Source organism: Chlorocebus sabaeus, chromosome 18 (assembly GCF_047675955.1).
Source record: "Chlorocebus sabaeus isolate Y175 chromosome 18, mChlSab1.0.hap1, whole genome shotgun sequence".
Taxonomy (NCBI): domain Eukaryota; kingdom Metazoa; phylum Chordata; class Mammalia; order Primates; family Cercopithecidae; genus Chlorocebus; species Chlorocebus sabaeus.
The window spans coordinates 73,267,726-73,282,717 of NC_132921.1; the positions used below are offsets into that span (position 1 = coordinate 73,267,726).

At 37.3% G+C, this 14,992-nt stretch overlaps 1 protein-coding gene across 1 annotated transcript in view; it reads left to right on the forward strand.

Moving 5' to 3' along the window:
* ANKRD62 (ankyrin repeat domain 62) overlaps positions 1-14,992 on the forward strand; it is an 88,149-nt gene that overhangs the window by 54,551 nt on the left and 18,606 nt on the right. The window contains exons 8-10 of the mRNA XM_073006483.1: positions 1,772-1,944; positions 10,657-10,690; positions 10,961-11,102. Coding sequence (XP_072862584.1) covers positions 1,772-1,944; positions 10,657-10,690; positions 10,961-11,102 — 349 coding nt within the window. The remainder of the gene's footprint in view (positions 1-1,771; positions 1,945-10,656; positions 10,691-10,960; positions 11,103-14,992) is intronic.

The following is a 14,992-nucleotide window of genomic DNA, read 5'->3' on the forward strand; positions in this document are numbered from 1 at the left end:
GCTCTTCTTAGAAAGAAGAAAGAAAAGTTCAACTTCAGAAAGATTTACAGGGTTTACAGGGTCACTTGCTGCTACTTGTTTTTCTTTCTCTTGACCAGTTATTTGGTGCATTCTAATTTTTTTACTTATGAAAAGCTCTTACGCCAAATGGGGTTATCTATATACATAATTGTGTGTAGAAATAGATTATTTCTCAATTTAAATAAATGATAGTTCAGGAAAACATTCTATCTTCATTGTTTAATCAGCCCAAATCTGTCCATTTTCCAAGTGGCATAGGGACTGGGGGAAAAAAACTAATCTATTCATGTATCATGGATATAGCCACTTCTAAACTAGGGTTAGCCTATATGAAATTGCTTTAAAAATTTAATAAGCTCTAGGGTTTAATTTTTCCCTATTGATTTTACGATGAATTGCACTTAAACAATAAAGTGGGAAATCAATGGGGAGGAAGCAATGACTAGAGAAGTGCTATAAAAATGTATCTATCCTTGAGAGTTGGAACAAATATTCATAGGCAAAGGAATCTGTGTGTTGTGCTTTCAGGTGTGCAAGTTGATCCATTTCACTCAATATGTTAGGGCTTATAATTTCATCATGACAACCTTAAATATGTTTGAAAACAAATGTATATAGATATCTCCATCTATTTTTAATCACAACTTCCACATGTTTCTGTCAAAGCAGATCTTAATGTGATTTTGTTTAATAGAGCATAAGTTTTAGCATGTATAACTTTATTATGTCAGTACCATGGATTCTCAGCCAAAAATTTAGTATATGACTCCAAAGTAGAAACCTGATTTAGGTACATCGAGTTTTAAAGATAGACAAAAATCTGGTGATGTTCACCTTTAAAAGTAAAAGTAGATGAGGCCTCTCAGCCCCTTCTGAGGCATTAAGTTACTTTCCCAGAGTTACACTTTTAATTCTTCTGATTAATTTGATGAATTTATCAGGTAATTTATCTGATTCAGCATTATGAAACAGTATTATCAGGTTTTGTGCAATAAAATGCTCAGAAATGCCAGGGGCTTTAGATATGAATCATTTAATCTTTTTTGATAATGGGACTAAAGCAGATAATTTCTTACACTGTATATCCTCCAGCTATAAAATGTCGTGGTTACTGAATGTGAAATTTGGAAAGCATCTCATTTTCCAGAACCCTAAAGTAGCATGTTAGCAGTTTCACTCTGTGTCTTGTGTGGTTTCAAATTTTAGTTCTTGTATTTCAGCAAGCACCTTCACATTTTTGATATCCTAGGATCCAAATGGAAAAAGTGAAATAAATGACAGTGGGAAAAGAAAGCTTAACCGCAGAAAGGGGAAAGCTTCCTTTCTGTTCTTGAAGCTCCACAATGTCACATCCTCTAAATCTGGCCGTTTAGTGTAAACTCCAGGAGGTAAAGATAGAAGAGGACAGATTTCATGGCTTTCTTTTTATTTCTCTATTTCTGCTCGTCACAAGGGCACCAGGGGGTGAGAAAATGCATATTAGACAGCAATGGGAATAAAAGCACAAATTTGGAATGGGCCCATTTTGAAAGTTTTGAAAATTGTATTCACTCAAACAGAAATAAGACTTTATATGAATTTCAATAAAAATTATAACATGTATAATTATATATAATGATAAAAGTAAGCACAAGGTATTTTATCATGTCATGACTAATATGACAGAGTCAAGAATTAAATGAACACAAAAAAGTTCTTTCTGTTAGATAAAATAATGACAGTTATTCTCAGTATGAAACTTTCATTGAAGGTTGAAGAAAAAATGAAGAAATGCAGAAATAAGAAAATGGAAGTTTCAAGAAATGTACATGCTGATGACAGTGACAATTATAATGATGATGTTGATGAATTAACTCATAAAATAAAGAACAGAAAACCTGATAATCATCAGTTACCCAGGAAGGAGAATGACAAGTTTGATAGGTAATCCTATAGCAATATTTAACAGCAGATCATTGTTAATTGTTCTATAAAATGAATTCTAATTTGGGTTAATATGTACAATTAACAAATTTTATACTTTTAGGAGGAATATTCTGCCTTGCCTGGTAATCATAAAATGCAAATTAACAAGCAATGAGTTACGGTCTTTCCAATATATTCATGTTTTATTTAAAAAATAACTAGACGGCCGGGCGCAGTGGCTCAAGCCTGTAATCCCAGCACTTTGGGAGGCCAAGACGGGTGGATCACCAGGTTAGGAGATCGAGACCATCCTGGCTAACACAGTGAAACCCTGTCTCTACTAAAAAATCCAAAAAACTAGCTGGGCAAGGTGGTGGGGGCCTGTAGTCCCAGCTACTCGGGAGGCTGAGGCAGGAGAATGGCATAAACCCGGGAGGCGGAGCTTGCAGTGAGCTGAGATCCGGCCATTGCACCCCAGCCTGGGCGACAGAGCGAGACTCCGTCTCAAAAAAAATAAAAAAATAAAAACAAAAAAATAACTAGACAAATGTGAAGAAAGACATGCTCTTATACACTGTTGCTAAATGAAATTGGTAAATCTTTATTGAAGGGTAGTTTAGTAGCATGCATCAAAATTTTAAATATGTCATTTCATTAACCTGACAGCTTTACTTCTGGGACTAGATTCTACAGGAAAATATGAGTTTACACATACACACAAGCAGTTAAAGTCATTAATTATATATTTATTATATATATGATATATTATATATCATATATATAACATGCAATAGGCCAACATATATATGTGTGTGTGTATAGTTATTTCTTTATATGAAATTGTTGCATGCATACATATATATGGTAAGAACTTTCATTATAACATTGTCGTATCAAAATATTTGAGATTGCGTAAAAGTCTATTAATAAGGAAATAGTCATACCCATAAAATAATGTAGTATGCAACCCTCTTATAAAAATGAAGTTGCATTTATAGTGTAGTGATTATTTCACCAGTAAAGTATCTTTAAAGCATTTGGTTTGATAACACATCTTGTATTAGTCTATTTTCATACTGCTATAAAGACACTACCTGACACTGGGTAATTTATAAACAAAAGAAGTTTAATTGACTCACAGTTCCTCATGGCTGGGGAAGCCTCTGGAAATTTACAATCATGGCAGAAGGCAAAGGAGAAGCAAGCACCTTCTCCACAAGGCAGTAGGAGAGAGTGAGAGCAAGGAAGTCCCCTACTTTAAAACCATCAGCTCTTGTGAGAACTCACTCACTATCACAAGAACAGCATGGGGGAAACAGCCTCCATGACCAAGTCACCTCCCACCAGGTCTCTCTTCTGACAGGTGGGGATTACGATTTGAGATGAGATTTTGGTGGGGACACAGCACCAAACTATATTATTCCACTCCTGGCCCCTTTCAAATCTCATGTCCTTTTCACATTTCAAAACCAGTACTGCCTTCCCAACAGTGCCCCCAATGTCTTAACTCAGTCAAGCATTAACCCACAAGTCCAAGTTGGGACCCAAAATGTCTCATCCGAGACAAGGATGTGAGCCTGTGAAATAAAAACTAGTTAGTTCTAAGATACAGTGAGGGTACCTGCATTGGGTAAATGTTCCCATTCCAAATGGGAGAAATTAGCCAAAACAAAGGTGCCATGGGCCCCATGCAAGTCTGAAACTCTACTTGGCAGTCATTAAATCTTAAAGCTCCTAAATGATCTCCTTTGACTCCATGTCTCACATCCAGGGCACACTGATGCAAAGTGTGGGCTCCCATGGCCTTGAGCAGCTCTGCCGCTGTGGCTCTGCAGGGGACACCCCTCTGTCCTGACCATGGACAGGCTGCTTTCATGGTCTGTTGTTGAGTGCCTGCAGCTTTTCCAGGTGCACGGTATGAGCTGTCAGTGGATCTTCCTTTTTGGGGTCTGGAAAATGGTCACCCTCTTCTCACAGCTCTTCTAGGCAGTGCCCCATTGGGAGCTCTTTGTGGGGGCTCCAACTCTACATTTCCCTTCTGCACTGCACTGCCCTAGCAGAGGTTCTTCTTGAGGGCTCTGCCCCTGCAGCAGATTTTGCTTGGACATCCAGGCATTTCCATACATCCTCTGAAATCTAGGCAAAGGTTCCCAAACCTCACCTCTTGTGTTCTGCGCACCCGTAGGGCCAACACCACATGGAAGCTGCCAAGGCATGGGGTTTTCACTCTCTAAAGCAACAGCCTGAGCTGTACCTTGGCCCTTTTTACCATGCCTGGAGCTGGAGCAGCTGGGATGCAGGGTGCCATGTCCCAGGTCTGCACAGAGCAGCGGGGCCCTGGTCCCAACCCAAGAAACCATTTTTTCCTCTGCACCTGTGATGGGAGGGTCTTCTGGGAAGATTTTTGACATGCCCTGGAGACATTTTCCCCATTGTCTTGGCTATTAACACTCAGCTCCTTGTTACTTAAGAAAGTTTCTGCAGGAGGCTTGAATTTCTGCCCAGAAAACAGGTTTTTCTTTTCTACCACGTAGTCAGGCATCAAAGTTTCCAAACATTTATGGTTTGCTTCCTCTTTAAACATAAGTTCCAATTCCAAACCATCTTTGTGACCACATGAATGCTTTTCAGAATAAGCTAGGTTACATATGGAATGCTTTTCTGCTTAGAAATCTCTCTTGCCAGATACTTAAATCATCTCTCCCAAGTGTAAGGTTCTACGGATCTCTAGGGCAGGGGCAAAATGCCACCAGTCTCTTTGCTAGAGTATAGCATGAGTGACCTTTACTTTAGTTCTCAATAACTTCCTTATCTTCATCTGAGACTGTGTCAGCCTGGACCTCATTGTCCATATCACTATCAGCATTTTGGTCAAAACCATTCAGCAATTCACTAGGAAATTCCCAGTTTTTCCCATCTTGCTGTCATCTTCTGAGCCCTCGAAACTGTTCTAACCTCTGTGAGTTACCCAGTTCCAGTCTCTTCCACATTTTCAGATTATCTTTATAGCAGTACCCCACTCTGCAAGTACCAATTCTCCTAAGCAAATTTTGTCAGAATACAATATTGTATGATCTTAATACTTACAGTGTTGACTGAGTTAGAAGAGGAAGCTACATGCTACATTGGCACTTTACTTTGTTACCAACAGAATCGTTAGTTATAAAATTATTGTTTTTCTCAATGCAAAAGTGCTCAAATATTAGACCTTTATAATAATCTGAATATTGCCAAGGGATTGCACATGGGGAACCATATTTTATACAAAGATTTACAATATTGCTAAAAGTTATCGAAGTATATCAAAGGACCTTTGATCTACCAAGCCAGGAGTTGGCCAGATAATAACATTTAGGCTTTAAGGACCAGAGGGTCTGTGTTTTTGTAGTCCCAACATCTTTCATAGACAATAAATGAATAGGTGTCACTCTGTCACTTGATAAGTGAATTACTGTCATTCAATAAATGAATAGATCCCCTTGTCATTCAATGAAAGAATAGGTTTCACTGTTACAAAAAAAAAAAAAAACCCTTACACAAACAGGTAGTACAGGTAGTAGGCTGAATTTGGCACACACTATTTATTATTTGGCATACACTATTTATATAATTTGCTGACCTGTGTGCTTAAAACCAAGGTGCTGCCAATGGAGTATATCTCCTGTTTAGAGGCACTCTCAATGCATGTCATTATTCTTCCTTTGAAAGTATGAACCACACCATATTTTCAGTAGACTTCATATTGTATAATTTACAAAAATTAAGTTTACAAAATAAGATATTTTTGCATTGTCACTTTTTATTCCTGTTACAGAATTGAGTATTTTAGTATGACTAATTGCTTTGTGTATTTGATGAGTTTAAAATGTCTCAGAGTTGGGTGAGTTTTCTCAAGTAAAAAATACTGTCCTTGAAATCATTAGTCTTTCTGTGGTCTTTATAAGCATGAGCAAAATGTTAATCACTTTTATATAATCTAGAAATGCTCAAGGTGATTTCTAGTTCTATAAATTTATGGCTTTATTCATTTATACCATGGTCTGGCTTATAAAAATGCCATATGTATATAATTTTTAAAATGCTTAAGTGTTAGAACATACTATGTAACTAATCATTTTAAAAGGATTGGGAAATACAGTTGAACAAGAAGAATATTAGGTCATACACGATAATGCCACTTAGGTATGATATCCTTGTAATTGAACCATCTGTACTCATGGACTCAACTTTCCCTTCCATTCACTCTTGAACTCACTGTCATAATTTTCACTCTCACCGCTCCTCCAAACTTGTTATTCTCAAGCTTGTCATTTTTTCACTGTGATATATCTAGACATAATTTCTTAGATCTCATTTTATTTAACCTATCAGCAATATTTGACCCCATGAAGAACTTTCTCCTCCGTATCACTTTGTTCACTTGGCTTTCAGAATGTCACTCACTCACCTAGATTTTCCTCCTGCCTTTCTAGTTGTTTTAGTTGTGACATTAGGTTGTTAACTTGAGATCTTTCTTTTTGATGTGAGCATTTAGCTTCATCCCTGTGATGCAAGGTTGTTTCAACATGTGCAGATCAATAGGCCAGGCACAGTGGCTCACGCCTGTAATCCCAACACTCTGGGAGGCCGAGGTGGGCGGATCATGAGGTCAGGAGATCGAGACCATCCTGACTAACAAGATGAAACCCCATCTCTACTAAAAATACAAACAGTTAGCCAGGCGTGCTGGCACGCACCTGTAGTCTCAGCTACTCAGGAGACTGAGGCAGGAGAATCGCTTGAACCCGGGAGGCAGAGGTTGCAGTGAGCCAAGATTGCACTACTGCACTCCAGCCTTGGTGATAGAGTGAGACTCAGTCTCAAAAAAAAAAATCAATAAGTGATTAATCAAATAAACAGAATTATTGTTTGTTATTGAGATAATCACATCTCAATAGATTCAGAAATGTCTTTTGATGAAATTCAACATACATTTATGTTAAAAACTCTCAACTAGTTATTGAAGGACCATACCTCAAAATAGTAAGACCCCATATATGACAAACCCACAGCAAACGTCATACTGAATGAGCAAAAGCTTCAAGCCGTCCCCTTGAAAAGTGGCACTAGACAAGGATGCCCTCTCTCACCACTTCTTTCCAACATAGTATTGTAAGTTCTGGCCGGGGAAATCCATCAAGAGAAAGAAGTAACGGGCATCCAAATATGGAAGACAGGAAGTCAAACCATCTTAGTTTGAAGATGACATGATCCTATAACTAGAAAACCGCATAGTGTGGGCCCAAAATCTTCTTAAGCTGATACAACTTGAGGAAAGTTTCAGGATACAAAATCAATGTGCAAAAATTACTACCATTCCCATAAACCAACAATAGTCAAGTGAAGAGCCAAACCAAGAGCGAACTCTTACTCACAATTGCCACCAAAACAACAACAACATAAAAACCTAGGAATACAGCTAAGTAGAGAAGGGAAAGATCTCTACAAGGAGAACTACAAAACACTGCTCAAAGATAAAGTTTGAGACCAGCTAGGCCAACATGGTGAAACCTCATCTGTACTAAAAATACAAAAATTAGCCAGGCATCATGGCAGGCACCTGTAATCTCAGTTGCTCGGGAGGCTGAGGCAGGACAATTGCTGGAACCCAGGAGGCGGAGATTGCAGTGAGCAGAGATCATGCCATTGCACTTCAGCCTAGGCCGACAACAGCAAGACTCCATCTCAAAAAAAAGAAAAAGAAAAAGAAAAAAAAAAGTCATACTGCCCAAAGCATTTGATAGACTCAATGCTGTTCCTATTAAACTACCACTGACATTCTTTACAGAAATACAGGAAACTATTTTTAAATTCATAGGGAACCAGAAAAAGGCATGAATAGCCAACGCAGTCCTCAGCAAAAGGAACAAAGCTGGAGGAATCACACTACCTGACTTCAAACTATACTACAGAGTTACAGAAACCAAACAACATGGCACTGGTTCAAAACAAACACATGGACCGGTGGAACAAAAGAGAACCCAGAAATAAGACCACACAGCTGCAAATCTCTGATCTTCAACAAACCTGACAAAAAGCAACAAGGATAGGACCATATTCAATAAATGGTGTTGGGATAACTGGCTAGCCATATGCAGAGGATTGAAAGTTCACCGTTTCCTTATACCATAAGCAAAAATTACCTCAAGATGGATTAAAGATTTAACTGTAAAATTGAAAACTATAAAAACCCAGGAAGACAATCTAGGCAATACCATTCTGGACATAGGCACCGGCAAAGATTTCATCATGAAGATGCCAAAGCAATTGCAACAAAAGCAAAAATTGACAAGTGGAATCAAATTAAGGAGCTTCTGCACAGCAAAAGAAACTGTCATCAGACTGAACAGACAACCTCCACAAAGGAAGACATTTTTGCAAACTATGCATCTGGCAAACGTCTGATATCTAACATCTGTAAGAAACGTAAATACAAGAGAAAACCCCAGAAAAACTGGGCAAAGGACATGAACAGATACTTTTCTTTTTTTCTTTTTATTTTAGTCTTGCTCTGTCTCCCAGGCTGGAGTGCGGTGCTGTGATCTCGGCTCACTGCAACTTCCCTCCCCATCCCGGGTTCAAGTGATTCTCATGCCTCAGCCTGCCGAGTAACTGGGACTACAGGCATGCCCTACCACACTCTGCCAATTTTTGTATTTTTAGCAGAGATGGTATTTTGCCATGTTGGCCAGGCTCTTCTCAAACTTCTGACCTCAAGTAATCTGCCCACTTTGGCCTCTTAAAGTGCTGTGATTACAGATGTCAGCCGCTGCTCCAGGCCAAGAACAGATACTTGTCAAAAGACATACACAAGATCAACAAACATGGAAAAAAAGCTCAACTTCACTGATCGTTAGAGAAATGCAAATCAAAACCACAATAACATGCCATCTAACACCAGTAAGAATGGCTATTATTAAAAAGTCCAGGCCAGGCATGGTGGCTCACGCCTGTAATCCCACCACTTTGGGAGGCCGAGGCAGATGAATCAGGAGGTCAGGAGTTTGCGACCAGCCTGACCAATATTGGTGAAACATCGTCTCTACTAAAAATACAAAAATTAACCTGGTGTGGTGGCATTCACCTATAATCCCTGCTACTCAGGAGGCTAAGGCAGGATAATTGCTTGCACCTGGGAAGTAGAGGTTGCAGTGAGCTGAGATCACGCCACTGCATTCCAGCCTGGGCGACAGAGTGAGACTACGTCTCAAAAAAAAAAAAAGGTACAAAAATAACAGATGCTAGTGAGGTTGCACAGAAAAAGGAATGCGTATACACTGTTGGTGGGAGTGTACATTATTAGTTCAGCCATTGTGGAAAACAGTGTGGCATTTCCTCAAAGACAGAAGTACCATTCAACGTACAATCTCATTACTGGGTACATACCCAAAGGAATATAAATTATTCTGTTATAAAGACACATGCATGCATATATTCATTGCAGTACTATTCACAATAGCAAAGACCTGGAATCAAAGTAAATGCCTATTACTGATAGACTGTATATAGAAAATGTGGTACATATACACCGGGAAATATTAGGTAGCCATAAAAAAATGAGATCATGTCATTTGCGGGAACATGGATGGAGCTGGAGGCCATTATCCTTAGCAATTTAACACAGTAAAAGAAAACCAAATACCACATGTTCTTTCTCAAAAATGGGAGCCAAATGGTGAGAACACGTAGACACATTGAGAGGAGCAACACACACTGGCACCTTTTGGAAGGTGGAGAGTGGAGGATGAGTGGAGGTAAAGGATCAGGAAGAATAACTAATGAGTACTAGGCTTAATACGTGTGTGATGAAATAATCTGCAACAAACCCCCGTGACACAAGTTTACATACATAACAAACCTGCAGTTGTACCACTGAACTTAAAAAAAATGCCAAACTTAAAATCTTACTTTAAAAATATTGCAAGATTCAGAAATTGTTACTTATATTCAGAAACTGAAAGATAATATGAATTCATCTGCTATCATATTACTTGAAAATAAATATTACTTGCATAGCATATTGTGAAACATATGTTTTGGAGCCAGAGTTCTTGGGTTTGAATGCTTAGTCTACTATTGAACAGTTTTATGTGTTTGGGCAAGTTATGTGGCCTTTCTGTGCCTAGTTTCTTTCTTTATAAAATATCTAGTATGTTACCTACTTGACAGAATTGCTGGGAGGATTTAAATGACTTAAATATATGTACAGTGTTTAGAATAGTACACAGTACTTGCACAGTGTGTCCTGGAAAGACTAGCTAATGTTATCATTAAAAAAGGGATTCTGTTACGTAAGTAATATTTATCAAATAGGTCTTAGTACCAGTAAAACTTTGTTTGTATTGAAAAGGGCGAAGAGAGAAAACCCCAGGATACATATTTTTCTATCAAATACTGCAAATAATGTTTTTTTTTCTGTCTTTGATGATCAGAAAGCTTGATTTAAAGTTAACATATTGACATTAGTATATTTCATTTGTCCCGTAGCACTACCCTTTCCATTTATAGTTTTTCCCCTTGTAAAAAAATATATTTTGCATCACCTGTAAAAACATTACCTGTAAACATTATGAATAAGAGAGAGAAATTACAAATACAGCAGTTTTATATAAAAAAGTTTTAGATATTCTTTGTATTTTACATATTTACTAATTGCCTATTTGGAATTTTTTGTTTTTTTTTTTTTTTTAGGCTTGCAAGGAAAACCTCTAATGAAAAGAACAAGGTATTGTAAAAGTAAATTATCAAGAATGTTGTTGAAAATACCTTATAAAAGATCATGGTAAAAAAACAAAATCTTTGGTTGTAAAGACATTGACTTTGATAAAGCAGCGTTAACCATTCATAAAAGCACCCTTTTAACCAAAGTCAGTTATTTTAAGAAGTAGCTGTGTTTTTGCTCATATAAAAAGATGAATAATTTCCGCTGGTGTATATTTAGTATATGCTATAAATATTTTGAGGGCATTTTGAAACAGTGTTATTTATTTTATAGGTTAAAAGCCAAATATATTTCAGGGATGACCTTAATGACGTAACTGGGTCATCTAAAAAAACCTCAGAGGATGATGACTTGCCTTACTCTGATGATAAGAATTTTATGTTACGCATTGAACAACATGGAATGGAGTGTAAAGGTAGGACCAATGCATAAATATAAGGCTCTTTCCCTATCCTATAGTAATGTATGCAGATATTGCTTAGCACCGTACCATAGATGTGTTATAGGGATGTTCATTTCGGAAGTATGCTTCTTGTGAACATAGAATGAGAACTACTCTATCTTGTATACTGTTAGCCAAAGAGCTGTGATCATTCCACTGTACCTTTCCCAGTGTGAATGACACTCTCAAATCTATTTGTTGACTCTGCTTCTCTTCTATGCCTTTACCCAGGGTCAGGTTATCATTATCTCATACCTGGAATACTGTGATAACCTTATTTAACTCTTTTTCCTACTACCCCACCTTCCAAAACCATGGTCTGTTCTGCAATCATAATTATATACATTTTTAAAATTCACATCTGATCATGTTACCTGTTTGCTTAACACTCAGCTGCCACTTATCATTGCTATAAGGTAAAGATGACAATGCTCTAGCTTTATACTACTTCATTTCACACCCTTGTTTCTCTGTGTCACAGCCAGTGTCCCAGGTGTTTGCTCCTACAATCAGTAGCTTCAGGGAGGTATAACTGATACATGTTAAAGTGCACATATGTAAAATGTACAGTTTGATAAGTTTTGACACATACATACACGTGTGAAACCAAGGTAGTTATCCATAACCTGCAAGAGTGTCCTATGCAGCTTTATGTTCCCTTTTTAGAAAAAGCTGCCAAATGTTTTTTTTTTTTTTTTTTTAAAGTGTACCATTTCCATCTCATCAGCACAACAGGACAGTTGTGGTTACTGTGTTGTCACACTAAGTATTGCAGTATTTATTTGTAGCCATTCTTATGGGTGTGGTTAATACGCATGATCCTAATGACTAAACATGTTCACCTCATATACACAAACTTTGTTTCATGCACAAAATTATTGAAAGTATTTTTTTAATTACCATCTGTCTTTGTGAATAAGTATTTTGTGTTTAGACATGGGTCCTATCACCAAGATATTGCATCATGTATATGCAAATATTCTAAAATCCAAAACCTGAAACACTTTTGGTCTCAAGCATTTTTAATAAGGGATATTCATCCTGTACCAGTGGCCAACTGTTTTGGTTACTGTTGATGTATAATAATTGTTGAAGTTGATTTTTCTCTTCTTCGTTGTGTTTTGCCTATGCTAGTTTTACATTTCCACATGAACTTTAGAATCAGCTTGTCAATTTAAAAAAAATTTAGAATCACCTTGTCATTTAAAAATGTCCAACAAGTACTGGCTTGTTGGACATTAGGCTAGAATTGTGTTGTATTTATAGATTAATTTATGGAGAGTGGACATCTTAATAATGAATCTTCCTACTCTTTAAAAAAATGGATGTCTGCATTTATATAAGTCATATTTAATTTTCTCAGTAATATTTGGTAGTTTTTAGTGTATAAGTCTTTCTATAGTTTATCAGATTTATCTGTTTCAGTTTTTGATGTAGTTGTAAATGATATGCTTAAACATTTAATCTGATTGTTTATCATGAGTGTATAGAAATATAGTTGATTTTTGTATGTCAGTTTTGTATACTTCAATCTTACTGAACTCACTTATTAGTCCTGGTACTAATAATACTCACTTATTAATTCTTGGTAGATTTGATCAGATTTTCTACATAGACCAAAGATTGTCAAACCTTTTCTTTCTCAAAGTACCCTCTTATTAAAGACTTGTGGCAAAAGGGGTTTCCGTTGTAGCCGATAGACTCTGCCACTGTAGTGTGAGGGCAGCCATAGACAACCTGTACGTTAATGAACACAGCTGTGCTCATTGACGAAGACAAGAAGCTGGTCCACAGGTTAGAGTTTACTCAAACCTATTGTGTGGTCATGGTTGTGTATAAAGATAGTTTTATTTATTTTTTCAACTGGGATGACTTTTATTTCTTTTTCTTGCCCGACTGCGCTAGCTAGAGTCTTCAGAACAATGCTGCATAAAAGCAGTGAAAGCAGACATTCCTGTGTTGTTGTTCATCTTCTGGGGAACATAGTCAGTTTTTCACCGTGATACATGTTAGCTGTAGGTTCATCATAGATGCTCTTTATCTTACTGAGGAAGGTCCCTGGATTCTTACTTTGCTGAGACTTTTTCATTTTTACAAAATCAGGAATGAGTGTTGACTTGTATCAAATGCCTCTGTCTGTTGAGATGATTCTATGGATCTACTGTTTTCCGTTGTTAATCTGGCAGATAACAACGATGTTTGAATGTTAAGCCAACCCTGCAGTCCTGGGAAAAAAACCCATTTGTTTATGATGTATTGTCCTTTTATTATACTGTTGGGTTCAATTTTCTAAAGAAGTTATGATAAAGTCTGTATTGGTTTATTATAAAGAGTTTATTTATTAGACCAGTTTTATGTTCACAGCGAAATTGAGAGGAAGGTACAGAGACTTTTTGAATACCTTCTACCTGCACACATATGTAGCCTCCCTCCTTATCAGTAACCCTCCCACAGTGGTACAGTTGCTATAATGCATGAGCCTACATTGGCACATCAGAGTCACCTGCAGCCCGTAGTGTGCATTGTACGCTGGTGCTGTACATCGTATGGGTTTAGTCCCAAGGTAGACTGACATGAATGCGTGTCATATACGTTATTTTCACCTCCCTAAAAATCCTCAGTACTCTACCTGTGTATCTTTTCCTGCCATCCCTCACCCTCTGGCAGCCACTGATCTTTTTACTATATCCGTAGTTTTACATTTTCCAAAAAGTCATATAGTTGGAATCATACAGAAAGTAACATTTTAAGGCCAGACACAGTGGCTCATGCCTGTAATCCCAGCACTTTTGGGAGGCCAAGATGGGTGGATCACCTGAGGTCAGGAGTTCAAGACCAGCCTGGCCAACATGGCGAAACCCTGTCTCTACTAAAAATACAAAAATTAGCCGGGTGTGGTGGCAGGCGCCTGTAATCCCAGCTACTCAGGAGGCTGAAGCAGGAGAATCGCTTGAAGCTAGGAGGCAGAGGTTGCAGTGAGCCAAGCTTATGTCATTGCACTCCACCTTGGGAGACAGAGCAAAACTCTGTCTCAAAACAAACAAACAAAAAAAAGTAGCGTTTTTAGGTTGGCTTGTTTGACTTGGTAATATGCATGTATGGTTCCTTCATGTATTTTCATGGTTTGATTTGTCATATCTTTTTAGCATAGAATAATATTCCATTGTTTGGCTGTTTAACCACAGTTTATTCTTTCACCTCCTGGAGGATGTCTTGGTTGTTTCACAAATTGATTCAGTTTTTACATTCATGCTCATGAGGGAGTTTTTTTTTTAACTGGTAATATCATTGTCTGGTTTTGGTTCAGGATAATGCTAACATTATACAGTGAGTTAAGATGTACTCCTTTTTGTTTCTTTTTGCACAGTTAGTGTTGAATTGTATTGTTTCTTCTGAAAATGTTTAGTGAAGTTCACTGCCGTAGCTAACTGAGTTTGAATTTCTTTTGGTAGGATGGTCCTCAGCTTATGAAGTTTATTTTTTTATATTTAGGGCAATTCAGGTAATTTATTGCTTCTTGGTTGAGATTTAGTAATTTTCCCTTTTAAGGAATTTGTTAATTTTATCTATTTTGTCATGTTTACACATAAAAATTACAATGTCACCTTGTTTTCTTTTTTTGTATCCGTACAGTCTGTAATCATGTGACATTACTCATTTCTGAAATTAGTAATTTGTATCTTCTCTTCTTCCTGATCAGCCAGGGTAAATAGACATTTCTCACATTTATCAATCTCCCAAAGTGTTTGGTGTTGCTAATCTTCCTTTTTTTCCTGAAACCAATAGTATAACAAAATACCATAGACTGGGTAGCTTATAAACAGTAGAAAATGATTTCTTACAGTTCTGGAGTCTGCAGAGTC